This window comes from Nelusetta ayraudi, unplaced genomic scaffold (assembly GCF_046127955.1).
Source record: "Nelusetta ayraudi isolate G7.1 ecotype Tasmania unplaced genomic scaffold, CSIRO-AGI_Nayr_v1 ptg000084l, whole genome shotgun sequence".
NCBI classification, from domain to species: domain Eukaryota; kingdom Metazoa; phylum Chordata; class Actinopteri; order Tetraodontiformes; family Monacanthidae; genus Nelusetta; species Nelusetta ayraudi.
The window spans coordinates 7,119,234-7,133,153 of record NW_027466134.1 but is presented as its reverse complement, the minus strand read 5'-3'; the positions used below and the strand labels follow the sequence as shown (position 1 = coordinate 7,133,153).

Below are 13,920 nucleotides of genomic sequence, written 5' to 3'. Positions count from 1 at the left end.
CTCGTTTCACTCATTGGCGACTGTGATTGGCTGTTGCAACGACTACGCGGACACCGATTGGTTGCGGCATGACGCTAAGAAACAGGAAGCTAAAAAAAAAAAAAAAAAATCTTGTACACTGAAGTACCCGTAAGCTCACGTCTTACATTTTCTCCCCCCGTGTACTTTCAAAGCAAACGGTGCGACTGAGAAAAATCTTTTATCGGCTCGCTGCTAAATTTACAGAATCCAACATGGGGTGCTTCTTTTCGAAAAAGTCAAAGAGGAAGTCGAGCGAGAAAGATGATCGTACGCCGACCACCACCACGGTCGAAACTACGACGACAAGCAACGCGGTTCCCCTTGGCAACAACACCGAGGAGGCACCCAAACAGTACAGCTGGGACAAGAGGGAGAAGGTAACGATGGAGCGAAGCCGGGACTGGGTCCTCAAAGCAGTTAGCCAGCGGAATCTAAGCTTTAGAAAACCGTACCGTTGTGGCTGTCTGGTTTCGTTGCGTTAACATCGGCGTTGCAAGCACGCAGCCTGAGAGAGTCGTGCAGTTATAACGTGCTAGATGTCGCTTCATGCACATACTCATTTTTTCCGGTCCCAGCCCGGTGGTTGGGGTCGTATGTCTTACAATACTTTTTGATTTTAAGTTGATAACGCCGTTATTTATGTATTTGTTTGTTTACGTAGTTATTACTGGTCTTTTTCTGACACACACACACACACACACACACACACACACAAACACACACACACACACACACACACACACACACACACACACACACACACACACACACACACACACGCAGTTTAATAGTTATGTGTACAGCTTTATCTTGTTATCGGATTACCTCCACAGCCAGCGCCGTTTGGTTTTCCTGTCACTCACCCCAGCTGGCCTGTTTAACGCGACCTGCGTTTTCATCATGGTCTCGCTAACCGCAGCCCAGACTTCCGCTTTGAAAGAAAGACCTTGGCTTGTACCTTCACGTTGTTCCTCTCTGTAAAGCAAAACCATTGCCTACTGATGTTAGCAGTAACCAATTCCTATCTGAAAGCAAGCAATCACGATTCTAAGGCCAATCGAAGTTGACAAGTTAGAACTTTTTTTTTACTTAACTGACACACACACTTTTTCTTTAATCAAACCATTTTTACAATTAATATATTAAAATCATATAGCAACGTGTATTTTAATTATATTTAAAGATATGTTTGACCTTTCCAGGGACTTTGAGGAATATGTCAGTATTTAGGTTGAGTAAAGATGCGTGGATATTTATTCTATACCCACCCATAATATGTTTCACCACAGGAAAAAACACCCTTTCCTAACAGGGTAATGTTATGACTGAGAAGTATAAATCAGCAAGCTTGAGAAGTGTACAATTTTGTGTCGCAAAATAAACTTCTTCAATCATGTGGCCACTTCTCCCCCTGCCCAGGTCGACCCTAAAGACTACATGCTGAACGGGCTGAAAGATGTCACAGTGGGCCGTCTGCCGGGGAAACTCAATGGGCAACAGTTTGTCATCCAGGAGTGCGAGAACTGCAACATCTACGTGTTTGACCACTCGGCGACCATCACCATCGACGACTGCGTCAACTGCCGCATCGTTCTGGGACCCGTCAAGGGCAGCGTGTTTTTCCGAGACTGCAAGGACATCAAGTGCGTGGTGGCCTGTCAGCAGTTTCGTACGCGGGACTGCAAAAAGATGGATGTGTTCCTCTGCTGCGCCACGCAGCCCATCATCGAGTCGTCGACGGGGATGAAGTTTGGCTGCTTTCAGTACTTCTACCCAGACCTGGGCTTCCACTTCAAGGACGCCGGGTTGAGTATCTTCAACAACAACTGGAGCAACATCCACGACTTCACGCCGGTGTCCGGGGAGAACAACTGGAGCTTGCTGCCAGAGACGTCAGCCGTCCTGGATTTCGTCCCGGCTCCAGACGCAGAGTCGGAATTCAAGTCCGTCCGAGTCTCTGGCGAGCCAGCGCGCAGCAGCATTCCTTTGACCAAAGGTGGAAGGCGGAAGGACAGCGAGGAGTCCTGCCTCTTTGTGTTCTTCGCTGGGGAGTACTCAACTGCAAACGCCCGCAAAATGATCGACGAGGTGAGAAAAATAACAGCAGTTTTCCCCAATTCTCACAGTCTCAAATTCTACCAATTTTCAGATCCCTTTCACCCAAAACTCGAGGGAACCAGTTTTCAAACAATGAATTTTCTCAAACTGTCTGCAGATTGCGCTCTAGAAAACCAGGCAGTGCCAACACCTGGCTGGGGGTGTTGTCATCACAAGGGGCACACAAAAACTGTCAATCACCAATGACTCCGAGCTTTTGTTTCACTGTTAGACCTCTAACAATTCCTTTTTAGTAGTTATAAACACAAAAACCTCCTACATTATTTGCCACTTAAGCAGCAAGTACTGAACAGATCCCTGCTGACTTTAAACTGTCTTAATGGCATTCCAGGCATGTTGAACCGCCGTGCCAAGCAAACTGTAGGTGCTACTGTAACATTGCGATGATGTTTACGTTGTCACTTGCCTCTCAGTTTACAGGAGAGCAGATTCTTATGTGGAACAATGAATACACGTTGTTGCTGTTTTTTTCTCTATAGGCCACCGCAAAAGGGTTTGTGCTGATACAGACCAAAGAAGTCACCATGCGACCTGAAGACGTGAAGAGAGTGTTCCAGAACAGCGCAGAGGATCTGGTGGAGTGGATCACCAAGGGTGGGAGAAGTTCTCTTCTTGTGTCTAACAGGGAAAGAAAGAAAAGCTAAAAACAAAAAAAAACAGGTTTAATGAGTTTTTCAGCTGGATTCCCTCCTCCATAAAAAATACTTTGTCTATACTTTGTCTCCTCCATTTCCTGTTGCTCTTTGCTGTTTTTCATTATCACAAAAAAAAAAAAGTGAGGCGCTGACGACTCACATGATCCAATATGACTTCACTGCTGATGGCTACTTTCCGAGTAACACTAACAGACTGCAGAGAAAACACTGAATCAGCAGCCAAATATGGAGGTCAATCAAAACTAAAGCTTATGTCTCCCTGTTGTGGGAGGAAGTGGTTGCGGTGTTTTTAAAAAGAATAGTTCTGCCCTCATTTTAATCTTACCAATTGTCTAGTTGTTGCTCGGAAGTCACTCCTGCATGATTTTAACTGTTTCCTCTCACCGATGAAGGTCCGGTCATTGCCCTGGAGCTGAACGGTGATGGCGTCGTAGACGCCTGCAAAAACATCGCTAACGAAATGTTCAATGGGACCAAGGTAACAACACGCAACTGACACAACACTTGTACTTTGTGTCAGTCTTGGACACCAATCAGAAGGGTTGCAATTCATCTTCTTGTGAAAAGGAGCAAAGAATTATAATGTTAGGAAGGGTACAAAAAGATAATAATGACTTTTGTCACTTAGGTAGGTAAGATGGCAAAGTGCTCAGTCACTAACCGTGAATTCCGATCTCGCAGTTTAACGGCGTATATAATGTACAATAACTATTATGCTGATTTACCTTTATCACCGCTAAAAGTAGCGCGGTCACTCAAAATAAGGTCAATGGACAAACACTGGCAAGAAGTTGCATATAGAGAATTTAAATTTCTGTTATAAAGTTCAGAATTATTTTTTTTATTCCCTCACAGGTTTTTGTCTCTGATAACAAGAACACTTCCTCCCGAGATGTGGACAATTTCTTCAACTTCGCAGACATGCAGATGGGCTTGTGAGGCGTTCTATTATTGTGCTTATGTTTTGATAAAGCCTTATCACAACCACAGAAAACAACTCAGTGAATTGTTCTTGAGTCAGCAGACTAAAGTCACCTTGTGATCATCACTTAACAGTGCAAATCCACTTAACATCATCGTGTCACTGAGAGTGCTGTGAATATTTATGTTACTATGAATGTATCCCATCAATTTTTGGTTTTTCTTGAATGTGAATGTAGAGTTATTTTGATTATAATGTGAGTCTTCTTTGAGAAATTCAAAAATATGAGCACAAGACTTGCTAAGGGAAAATGTTTTATAACAGTGATATTTTTAATTTCTTGTTACAATTTTTGATGTGTACATGTTTGGAAAATGGACTTCAGATGTGTATTTTTGGATGTTGCCATGTAGATTATGACTGTGTCTTCATTGATGTTGTGTTAGGCCAAAGTTTAGTTGTGCACATTGCTGTTTATACTCGTCTTTGTAAACACTTGCTGGACGTCTGATGTAGACATGACTTTTTTTTTTTTTATTTTGTAAAATTTGTTTTATACTCTCCACTGAAGTTTTTGTATAAAGATAAGTACATGCTCTTCATGATAATTCATAGTGAACATTTTGTCAACGTGTGACTTCTATTCTTTAGTGCTGACTGACTTCAGATATCTTTGTTGACAAAAAGCAGTGTGAATGCTAGTCGCTGTTAGACAAACCTGAGCCAGCTCAGACAGTCACATGACAAAAATTTCTTTCGTCATTCTGATTTCTGATTCTGATTCTTTTAATGACCACACCGCCATGCTGGTGGAATTTGTTGTCATTACAGCTTGGTACAGGTTTCAACCCTGTTTTTAAGCGAATTCTTGAATGAACTCTTGAAAACAAAAAGTACTTTCGTCTTTACTCTTGTGGGGTTGAAGATTTCAAAAGAGGTAATTTGGCAAGAGGAACATTCTGTTGTCCGTTTGTAATCACGCCCTTTTGGCTGCTGTTAAAAAAAAAAAAAGTTCCCAATGGTCTTACTCTTTATTTTTTAGAATTAGGTTTTATTTTGCAAAGCTGTGGGGGTCGGGGGGAATGAAGTGAGCCCCTTGTTTTATTTAAAAATGTAAGAAAATGCTATTCTAAAAATGCAGCAAGGTGGAGTAAAAAAACAGGGTTTGTAATGAGAGTTTAGAGACTCGGTGAATCCCTTTGTGGCTTTCACCACAGCTGTATGACATTAACTACGTGAAACAGCATTTCCATTACTTCTGTCACAGTAGATTGTTCTGGACAGTGGTACAAGTGGTACAGTGGGATTTATGTGTGCACTCAGTGATAACCAGCAGCCACACATTTCATCATTTGTTTAAGCTCAATGAATCCTAATACACGATGACTTCAGTTTTTGAAGCTACCGACGAGAACAAGAAAATGTCTCGTTTCATTCCTTTGACTCTGTATACATTTTGTACTGACGCAATTTTCTTTAGACTCTTGGCGTCACCACTGAATACCATCCTGCAATTTGTTGCTTGTACACTCTAGACTGTTGCATTAAAGGCCGTTGAATACGTAAAATCCCCAAGACCTGTGATTGACTGGTCATTTAATTACAAGTGATTTGCAAGCGATGGGGAATCCTAGAGGGAGCCACCGGTGAGTGAACCAACGCGGGGCCGGAAGAGAGTTCGGCGGGGCTTAGGACCCGGCGGGATGCGCGGTACAATAGAGCTGTTGTGCCGTGGTGGCGGAGGGATCTCAGCCCGGGAGGCTCCCACCGTGGTGGGCTACTAAACGCCAAATTTTCACCCGTCGCCGGAGCCGGGGTCACCGTTTGTTGTACGAGTGAATGTCGGAAGTTTTGTGCGGAGCGAGAGGTGGCTGGAACCAAGCGGGCGGCGGCGCGTTGACCGGGAGGTATGGCGGGAGGCGGGTGAACAATATGCTCGTGTGCCATGATTTGCCCTGGATGGTGTATTCAGGCCATGGGGCCTTCGCCTTTTCCCCTGCCTTTCCCCTCCAATCACCCCTTTAATTTCTTCCAGTATTTTTTTTTTTTTTTACCAGTAGCAGCCCTTACGTTGTCTCGTCTCCGGTGTGTCATTTTTCTCCCCCCCTTTATCTGTGGTGGTGGGGAAACCCTAGTTGAGTGGTATTATTTACCATAATGGCTTTAGGAAGTGACATCTTTTTGTAGGAAGGTGGCGCCCATGTTTGATTCCTCCACAGGCTGCGGTGAATGCAGTCCCGCTTTGCAGGCCTGGCCTGCCTTTCCGTGTGTTTGGCGCCAACAAGGCTCTTCATGAGCAGGGTTTTCCCGTGACCTACTTCTGTTTTAACCGAACACAGGTTTTTACTCGCACGTCGAACTTATCTGGGCTCTAGGAAGGCCGGGGGAAGCAATTGTAAACACAGTGGCGGTCAGAAATTGTTCCCTGCATCCCCCCCCCCGCCGCCGCCGCCAAACTCACGGCAGGGGTTTGATGGTGGCGTCACAAGTACTTAAATGAAGGGTGTCAGGAAAGTGTCTCCATTGGTGACCCCCACTGTCTGCAATTAGGTGTTGCATCCTAGGGGAAATTAGTTTCATATTAGCCGTCCTCGTTATTGGGGTACCTCAATAAATGGCTTTGTTCTGTCAGTTGCTGTCTGTTGGCGCAAAGAAGTCAGTTAGCGTTGCACACCAATTTTATCTTATATTTTCTGTTATATATGCCTATACGTAGGCACTGGATTGTTCACGCATATCCACCCATTCAGTTTTCGGTCCCCTCTAATCCTGCACTTGTGGTCGTGGGGGGTGCTGGAACCTATCCAAGCTGTCTAAGGGTGGAGGTGGGGTACACCCTGCACTGACTGCCAGTTTATTGCAGGGCCAATTCAGAGAGGCAAACACCCATCCGCGCCTACAGACGGTTCAGAATGGGCATGATATCTTTGTCTTTGGACTGGGGAGGATCTCGGGGGTAGAGAACACGCAAACTCAAGACCAAACAGACCCAGGTTGGAGTCGAGGCTTCTAGACACTGCGGCACAAAGATGCATCCATCAGGTTTCGGTGTAGGATGAAGGCTGGATATTGATACAAATAGATTTATCTGGTACAATAGGTAACGATGAGTTCGATCACTGGAACCTATTTACTAAAGTTTTATAATGCGCTGACATGCATAGGAGTTGTTATGTGTCAGGACGGAGAACTTTGAGAAGGTATCGGTCTTGGTATAGGTTCCAGACCTTGAAGATGCATCAGCGCCTGTTTAATATTGGAACCATGTGCAAACTATCAAACTATTTTCCCAGTAATCAATCCATTCTGTGTTTTATCAGCACCGTAAAACCTTTAGAGTTGAACTTTAGTAGAAGGGTTGAAGTTGAACTCATGAATGTTTTCTTCTCTCCTTTCTTTATTGCCTTTCTTCTTGAGCAGTTGAACACACTGGTGTCATCAGCAGACGTAGGGTTTACTGAGTGCACAGTTTGGCTGTGGAAGCAAAACACACAACGCACTGTTCCAGCGTTGCGCTGAGTGACAGTTTTCTTCAAAATAGGACTGAATAAAAGAGTCCCTGTGATCAGAGTGATTTATGTCGCCAGATGTTTGTTTTTTGTTTTTGTTTTTTTCAATTTCTGAGCCTTAAAAACAAAAATTTTCTCCTCACTTGTGTCCTCTTGCTTCTTATAATTAAGAAATGTTTGATCACAGTTTTTGTTTTGTTTTTTCTTTAACCTGAACCTCAGGGCCCTGCGATCAGGTATCGTCACACAAACTGGGTCTATGGTTTGGGGTGGGATTGGCTCCGTGCCCCCTCCTGCCCTCATGGGGAATGTGAGGCATGTCCTGTGTGTTGAAACAGCGTACCAGTGTATTTGGGGCTACTGTGGGTTCGGGCTCTGCAGTATTTAGAAAGCGTTTAAAGAGCCGTCCAATCAGCGCAGCGGGCCCATCCGCACTGCTCTCCTTCACTTGAAACCCAGATGAAAGATAAATGCTGTTGATTTATTCATGAGTAAACTGAATGCTCCTTGACATGTTTTGATCGTGTTAGGTTATTATGAAGATTGTTTGACATCTTATTTGATGGCATTTCATTTTTCTCATTCACAGGGGCAACATTAAATGGCGATCGGGAATCTACTAGCATGTTTTTCAACTTAAAATCTATGGTGAGATACTAATTACTGACTAAATATCTCAATGCATGTTTCATTAATCACCATTTTTTAATTATTTTCAACAAGTTTATATTTTTCGCTGTCTTTTTTTTTTTTTTACCCTCGTCTGTGCTCTTCAGGATGCAACAGGATGAAACGCATCAGGTCCTCAAGCAGCAGCGACAGCTCTGACAATGAGAGTGAGTCTCAGGGACCCAGGAGCTCAAATTAAGATGGCCGCTCCTCCCTGCAAATGTATTCATGCCACTTATCCTTTTGTTTAGGTCCCTCTACCTCCTTCTGCTCCCCCAATCAGAATGGCAGTAAATCCGGAACCCCTGCCTCCAACCCAAAGAAACCGGCTGAAGTAGGTTCCCGTCTTCAAGAGGGTAGGAAAACATACTAGGCGGCGGTTGTCAGACTTTTTTTTTTTCCTTCTCACCGTCTACGCAGGTGTTCAGAAAAGACCTGATCAGCGCCATGAAGCTGCCCGACTCCCACCACATCCCACCAGAGGACTACTACCTCCTGGCTGACACCTGGAAGATGGAGTGGGAGAAGGGCGTTCAGGTGCTGGCGAGTCCCGACACCATCCCAGAGCCTTCGGCCAGGTGAGGGACTCCAGCAGGCATCTCTTTAGGTGACGGCTCAGTGTCGACTTCAGGTGGACTGGCTTTTGACTCTGTCATTCTGTTTTCAGAGTTATAGCAGAGAGGTCCAAGGAGGTGCTGTACAGCCACCAGAGGAAATACATCCAATCCTCCAGTCAGGAGTCGGCAGAATTGGGTTACGTCAACATCAGGGAGCTGGCGGAGAACATGTGTCGCTACGACCTGGACAACATGGACCTCTACTGGCTGCACGCACTCAACAGAGACCTGGGGCGCATGGGTGAGGACAATTAGAGGAGAATCCAGGGGGAAATGACCAGTGAAGTCACACTTGGAGCACATCTGTGTGCTCCAAGCTGGAAGAGGAGCATTTGGACTTCCAGTGAGCTCCTCTGAATCGTTCTTCCCTCTCTCTTTGTTTTTCTTTTCTTCAGGGGAGGAGCCCCTGGACGAGCTGACGATGGAGCGCACCATGGAGGCGCTGGAGAGCCAGTGCCACGACAACATGAAGCATGCCATTGACACGGTGGAGGGCCTGGGGATCGAGTATGACGAGGACGTCATCTGCGACGTGTGCCGCTCGCCCGACAGCGAGGAGGGAAACGACATGGTGTTCTGTGACAAGTGCAACATCTGCGTGCACCAGGTAGAGATGCAGGGCACAAGAAAACTGCTGTCAGGAGTTTTAAATGTACAACTCAGATATTGGCATTTTATCTAAGTAGTCAAGTCATGTTGACAGATGGTTTGATAATTTAATCAAAAACTGGAGACAATCTTGTGGGCGAACACATTCACTGAAATTTGAGTTAAGTTGAACTGGTCTCATGTATTGATTATTAATTGCTGCATGAAAAAGCCAGAGGCCGCGCTCGACTTTTGACCGTTGAAGTCGTAGAAATTCCATCACGCTCCTATGATGTCATGCAGCTAATTTAAGTATTAATAAGAAGGTAACATTCTTTTACGACATGCTGTGTTGCAACTTCACGCACTAGTTACTCCACAATTTTACGATCTAGCAACCTCAAATTATGCCATTGTGATAGTTGCTTTATTTATTAATCAGTGCTTTATATCGCCAATATACTTTTGGTTCAAGTTTATAGTTATATTTTTCCTTAATGTCATAATGAGTCTAGGTAAGCTATTGAGATACTAGTAACCTAACACGACATCCACTGAGGACTTATAGTGAATATTGTTCTGCACACGACCCGCAATGCTGCTGGCCAGCTTCTAAGTCAAGCCAAGTCCACACTGACTCGTGGTGCTCAACAGCCACGGACGTAGCATAGCACCTAACATACATGAAACATTCTTCTTAATGCACTACTACTCGCACACTCACACATTTGCACTCAAACAGCAAAACATAACATAATTCTCACAGCACACAACCACACGCAATTTCTCCCATGACTCCTCGTAGCTCTGGGGGCAAATTAATGTAAACAGTTGACCGGCTGTGCCCTGAACACACCGTTTCACACCTTATCTCTTGGTCGGCATGGACTTGACTCGCCTGCCTGCTAGCATGTCATCAAATTGGACTCTTTGAAGAAACTTCTGCCACTCAACTGCCGTGACATTTTTCTTCTGAGTGAAGCCACTATTGTCATGCATCAAGAGAGACAATAGCCAATTAGCATTGTAACGGTCGGCAGGACTGTGTTCTCTTGTGTTCTGTTCTGTGTTTATTTGATTTTTATGGCGTGGGTGAACGTTGTCCAGTGAAGGCAACACACCTGTGACTGGCTGAGCGGGTGTGTGAGAGTGCTAAGACACTCAAAGAAACTCTCTGATGTCTCCGCGTCGTGTGTCAGAAGGGTACATTGCAATATGCTCATTGGCACCAAGTGGTCATGAGTGTGAATTGCAACCTGTCAAAATGACCATTGGCCTTTAGATTTTTTCTGCTACCATTTATAAAAAAAAAAAAAAAAAACTAGGGCTGTGAAATGATAGATTTTTTTAATTGTGATTAATTGCAGAATCTTCATGGTTTACTTCAATCAATCGCAAATTGAATTGCATGTGTAAAATTCTGTTATTTTGCATTTGAAGGCGTTTTTAACCCCATAATGTAAAATATTTCTTACCAGAAATCGGCCAGACCACGGGTTAGTAAAAAGGACAAAAAGGCTTAAGCCCTCCTTTTCACACTAGATGCACATTTCTCTGCGACAGTCGACAAGCACTTCTGCTGTGCTGTTGTTTGTTCCCATTCAGAGCTTCTTTTTTTTTTTTTTTAATTTTAGAAAGATCAATTTCACATTGTCCATCTCAACTTGACGACAACTCCTCTCTGCCTCTTCTCTCTTGCTCTTTCCCTGTGTGTTATGGATTGTATTTAACTAATCACGATTAATGCGTTAAAGGCTGACAGCCCTGAAAAAAAAAAACAACTGCCAATGACGGAAAATATCCGGTTAACGCGACCTCTGCTACAACCCACCTCTCTTCTGCAGGCCTGTTACGGCATCGTCAAAGTGCCTTTGGGGAACTGGCTGTGCAGGACGTGCGTCCTCGGCATCAGCCCCCAGTGCCTTCTGTGTCCGAAGAAGGGCGGCGCCATGAAGGCAACACGAGCAGGCACCAAGTGGGCCCACGTCAGCTGTGCCCTGTGGATACCCGAGGTACACGCATGTGCACTCCCAGCATCCTCTGCTGCGCCAGTCAGACCGTGTAGTTGTGCAGGAAGTGCCGAGTTAGCCGTCACAAACGTCCTGTCCTGCAGGTGAGCATCGCCTGTCCCGAGAGGATGGAGCCCATCACCAAGGTCTCCCACATCCCACCCAGCCGCTGGTCTCTCATCTGCAGCCTGTGCAAACTGAAGACGGGCGCCTGTATCCAGGTAGAAAATACTCAGAATCTCCACCCCCACTATCTGGTTGAATAATAATAAAAAAAAAAAAAAGTTTTTGAATTTAAAACAGGTAATTTGCCTGGCGTTGTATTTGCTAAGCAGGAGCTCTGCGTTTTATCCACAAAACTAATATTTTCCATTTTTAAGGTAGAAGAATCGCCTTCTGTCAATAATTAGTTCAACATTTTCTGCAAGAACTGGTTTACTTTCAGAAGGAAAGCTACTATTACACTATGTGTAGTTGTTATATTGCATATTGGAGGTAAAACGGTTCCCACAAACTCATCCTCCGCCTATCTCGCAGTGCTCGGTGAAGAACTGCACCACTCCGTTCCATGTGACCTGTGCTTTCGAGCACAGCCTGGAGCTGAAGACCATCCTGGACGAGGGCGACGAGGTCAAGTTCAAGTCTTACTGCCTGAAGCACAGCAAGTCTAAGGGCAGCGAGACCGGTCTGAGCCCGGCCCGCGCCAAACCCCCCGCCGAGGCGGAGAAGGTGGGCCAGCGGGCGCAGAGACTTCAGGAGCTGGAGGAGGAGTTCTACTCTCTGACCCAGCTGGAGGAGCTGGCCTCGGACCTCGGGCTCTCCCAGCGCCTCATGGATTTCATCTACCAGTACTGGAAGCTGAAGAGGAAAGCCAACTTCAACAAAGCTCTACTGCCCCCTAAAGCGGAGGCGGGGAACGCAGTGCTGCAGCCTCAGGAGGACAGCATCCACACACGCATGCGCATGTTCATGCACCTGCGGCAGGATTTGGAGAGGGTGTGTAACTCCTTCTTCTGTCAGTTTCATGCATGCCTTGTTGGTGTCATGGCAAAGTAGATATATCATGAAGATTTCCCCCTGTACTTGCAGTTGAAAACGCAATGGATTCTCAGACTTAATATTTGACAACACACTCTGTGCTCACCCCTGTTGTGCAGGTGAGAAACCTGTGCTACATGGTGAGCCGACGGGAGAAGCTGAAGCTGCTGCAGAGTAAAGCCCAGGAGCAGATGTTCAACCTTCACGTGAAGCTGGTGAACCAGGACGTCTCTGCCGGTGAACCATCTGCTGCACCTCTGCTCACCAGACATCATGTGCTAGTTTGCAACTTAGGAACTTGCTAGTTTGCGTATCTATAGTTCCAAAGGGATTGGACAAAATGACATTAACTGGGGATGTCCCGATCCCAAGTAATTGCAGATCCCGATTTTTTTTATTTTTTTTCCCCCGATCCGATCTTTTTTCTTACCTTGAATAAATTGAATCCATTGGATTCAGACTTTTCTCTTGCTGCATTGCAAAATGGACTGGATTGTGTCCTCCAATAATCAATCCAATAGTAGAGGGCAGAAATACGCCTGTTATTTATACATTGCGGACTATAAATGTGTAGTGTTATTGATATATTTCAAGATCGGATTTGGAACGCAGGTCGGCTGATCACTGATCACCGATCCAACATCCCTGACATTAAATCAAAGAACTAATTCCTTTCTCCTCTCCAGGTCTGCCTTCTTCGTACCCGCTGGAGAGTCTGCTTTTCCGACCTCCTCCGAGGATAACCCTGAAGCTGAAGATGCCCAAGAGCTCCAGCCTGGGGAACGGAACTTCCAGCTGCAAGTTTGGGAACGGGCCGCTGTGCCCCGACAACAGCGTCAACGTCGCGGAACACTCGGGTGAAGGTCTGGGTCAGGGGAAGCCTCAGCTGCACGGCACCGCCCGCAGAGAGGAGCGCTCCAACGGCCGGCTGTCCTCCTCCAGCAGCTCCACGCTGGCCCTCAAGCCCGGCGGCAAACCCCTGGCACTGCACGCCGCCCTCCTTGGCCACTCGTCCAAAAGCAAGCAGGAGGCCGAGCGAGCGAGCGCGGCCAAGTCCAACGGCCGCTTAGAAAGGTTTGTGGCCCAGAAGGACGGCTCGTGCCAAACGCACGGCGACCCGGACGCCTCCAAGACGCCTCTGGGCAAGAACAGCTTCCGCAAGTCAGCCATGGAGCACTTTGGCAGGTCGTTCAAAGACGCAACCATCAACCTTGTACGGACAGCAGAAGACCTGCGGGCCTCGGACAAACTCTCGGCCAAGGAGCGGCTGTGGGCCAAGCCCGCGTCGTCGCAGAACAAAGTGAAGAGCAAGAGGTCGTTCCAGGACAGCGACGGCTACTGTCCCGATCTGGAGCTCAGCGACTCGGAGTCGGAGCCGAGAGGGAGGCACCGGCAGAAGGCGGCGGCGGCGCTGCCCAAGCTGGACGCCCCGAGGAAGGGCATGGGTCGAGGCAAACAGCTGCTGGGCTCCAGACACCCAGTGCAGAGGTGACGGCGCTCGCCGCAAACCGAGACAGTTCCCTCATTAGGAACCAGACCCAAGTACTCGCGGTGCTGCATTCACTGACCACGCATGAGAGGCCAATAGAAACACCTTCCAGTTGGATTCCATCGCAAAGGCCGTGGTCTCTGACACTATCGTGACTGCGACTGGAATTACATTTATTACTTTTCTTTGTTTTAGACACTCCTCCTTATTTTGAATTTCCTTTGGTACATGTGTGGGATGAAATTAACGTCTAACTGAATCACAGACATTCCATTTTATGATAC

General features: G+C 46.3%; 2 protein-coding genes across 2 annotated transcripts; both read left to right on the top strand.

Annotated features, from left to right (window-relative positions):
- Window positions 1-98: 98 nt before the first annotated feature.
- Window positions 99-4,789, top strand: rp2 (RP2 activator of ARL3 GTPase). Its single transcript, XM_076045300.1, has 5 exons — window positions 99-398; window positions 1,441-2,109; window positions 2,619-2,733; window positions 3,188-3,273; window positions 3,651-4,789. The coding sequence occupies exons 1-5, from the start codon at window positions 234-236 to the stop codon at window positions 3,732-3,734; spliced, it is 1,119 nt and encodes a 372-aa protein (XP_075901415.1). The 5' UTR covers window positions 99-233; the 3' UTR covers window positions 3,735-4,789.
- Window positions 4,790-5,404: 615 nt separating this feature from the next.
- On the top strand, window positions 5,405-13,875 carry jade3 (jade family PHD finger 3). The gene is made up of 12 exons (XM_076045297.1): window positions 5,405-5,624; window positions 7,816-7,874; window positions 8,003-8,062; window positions 8,147-8,229; window positions 8,316-8,473; window positions 8,563-8,753; window positions 8,908-9,119; window positions 10,945-11,112; window positions 11,214-11,330; window positions 11,647-12,105; window positions 12,267-12,384; window positions 12,834-13,875. Exons 3-12 carry the CDS (start codon window positions 8,014-8,016, stop codon window positions 13,637-13,639), a joined length of 2,361 nt encoding a protein of 786 aa, XP_075901412.1. The 5' UTR covers window positions 5,405-5,624; window positions 7,816-7,874; window positions 8,003-8,013; the 3' UTR covers window positions 13,640-13,875.
- Window positions 13,876-13,920: the final 45 nt, after the last annotated feature.

Bases quoted from the DNA above. Each gene is read 5' to 3' on its own strand.
- rp2 (XM_076045300.1), top strand. From the start codon at position 234: ATGGGGTGCTTCTTTTCGAAAAAGTCAAAGAGGAAGTCGAGCGAGAAA. The intron at 399-1,440 runs GTAACGATGGAG...CCCCCTGCCCAG, and splicing joins GCTGGGACAAGAGGGAGAAG to GTCGACCCTAAAGACTACAT. The intron at 2,110-2,618 runs GTGAGAAAAATA...TTTTCTCTATAG, and splicing joins CCCGCAAAATGATCGACGAG to GCCACCGCAAAAGGGTTTGT.
- jade3 (XM_076045297.1), top strand. From the start codon at position 8,014: ATGAAACGCATCAGGTCCTCAAGCAGCAGCGACAGCTCTGACAATGAG. The intron at 8,474-8,562 runs GTGAGGGACTCC...TTCTGTTTTCAG, and splicing joins ATCCCAGAGCCTTCGGCCAG to AGTTATAGCAGAGAGGTCCA. The intron at 11,113-11,213 runs GTACACGCATGT...CCTGTCCTGCAG, and splicing joins GTGCCCTGTGGATACCCGAG to GTGAGCATCGCCTGTCCCGA.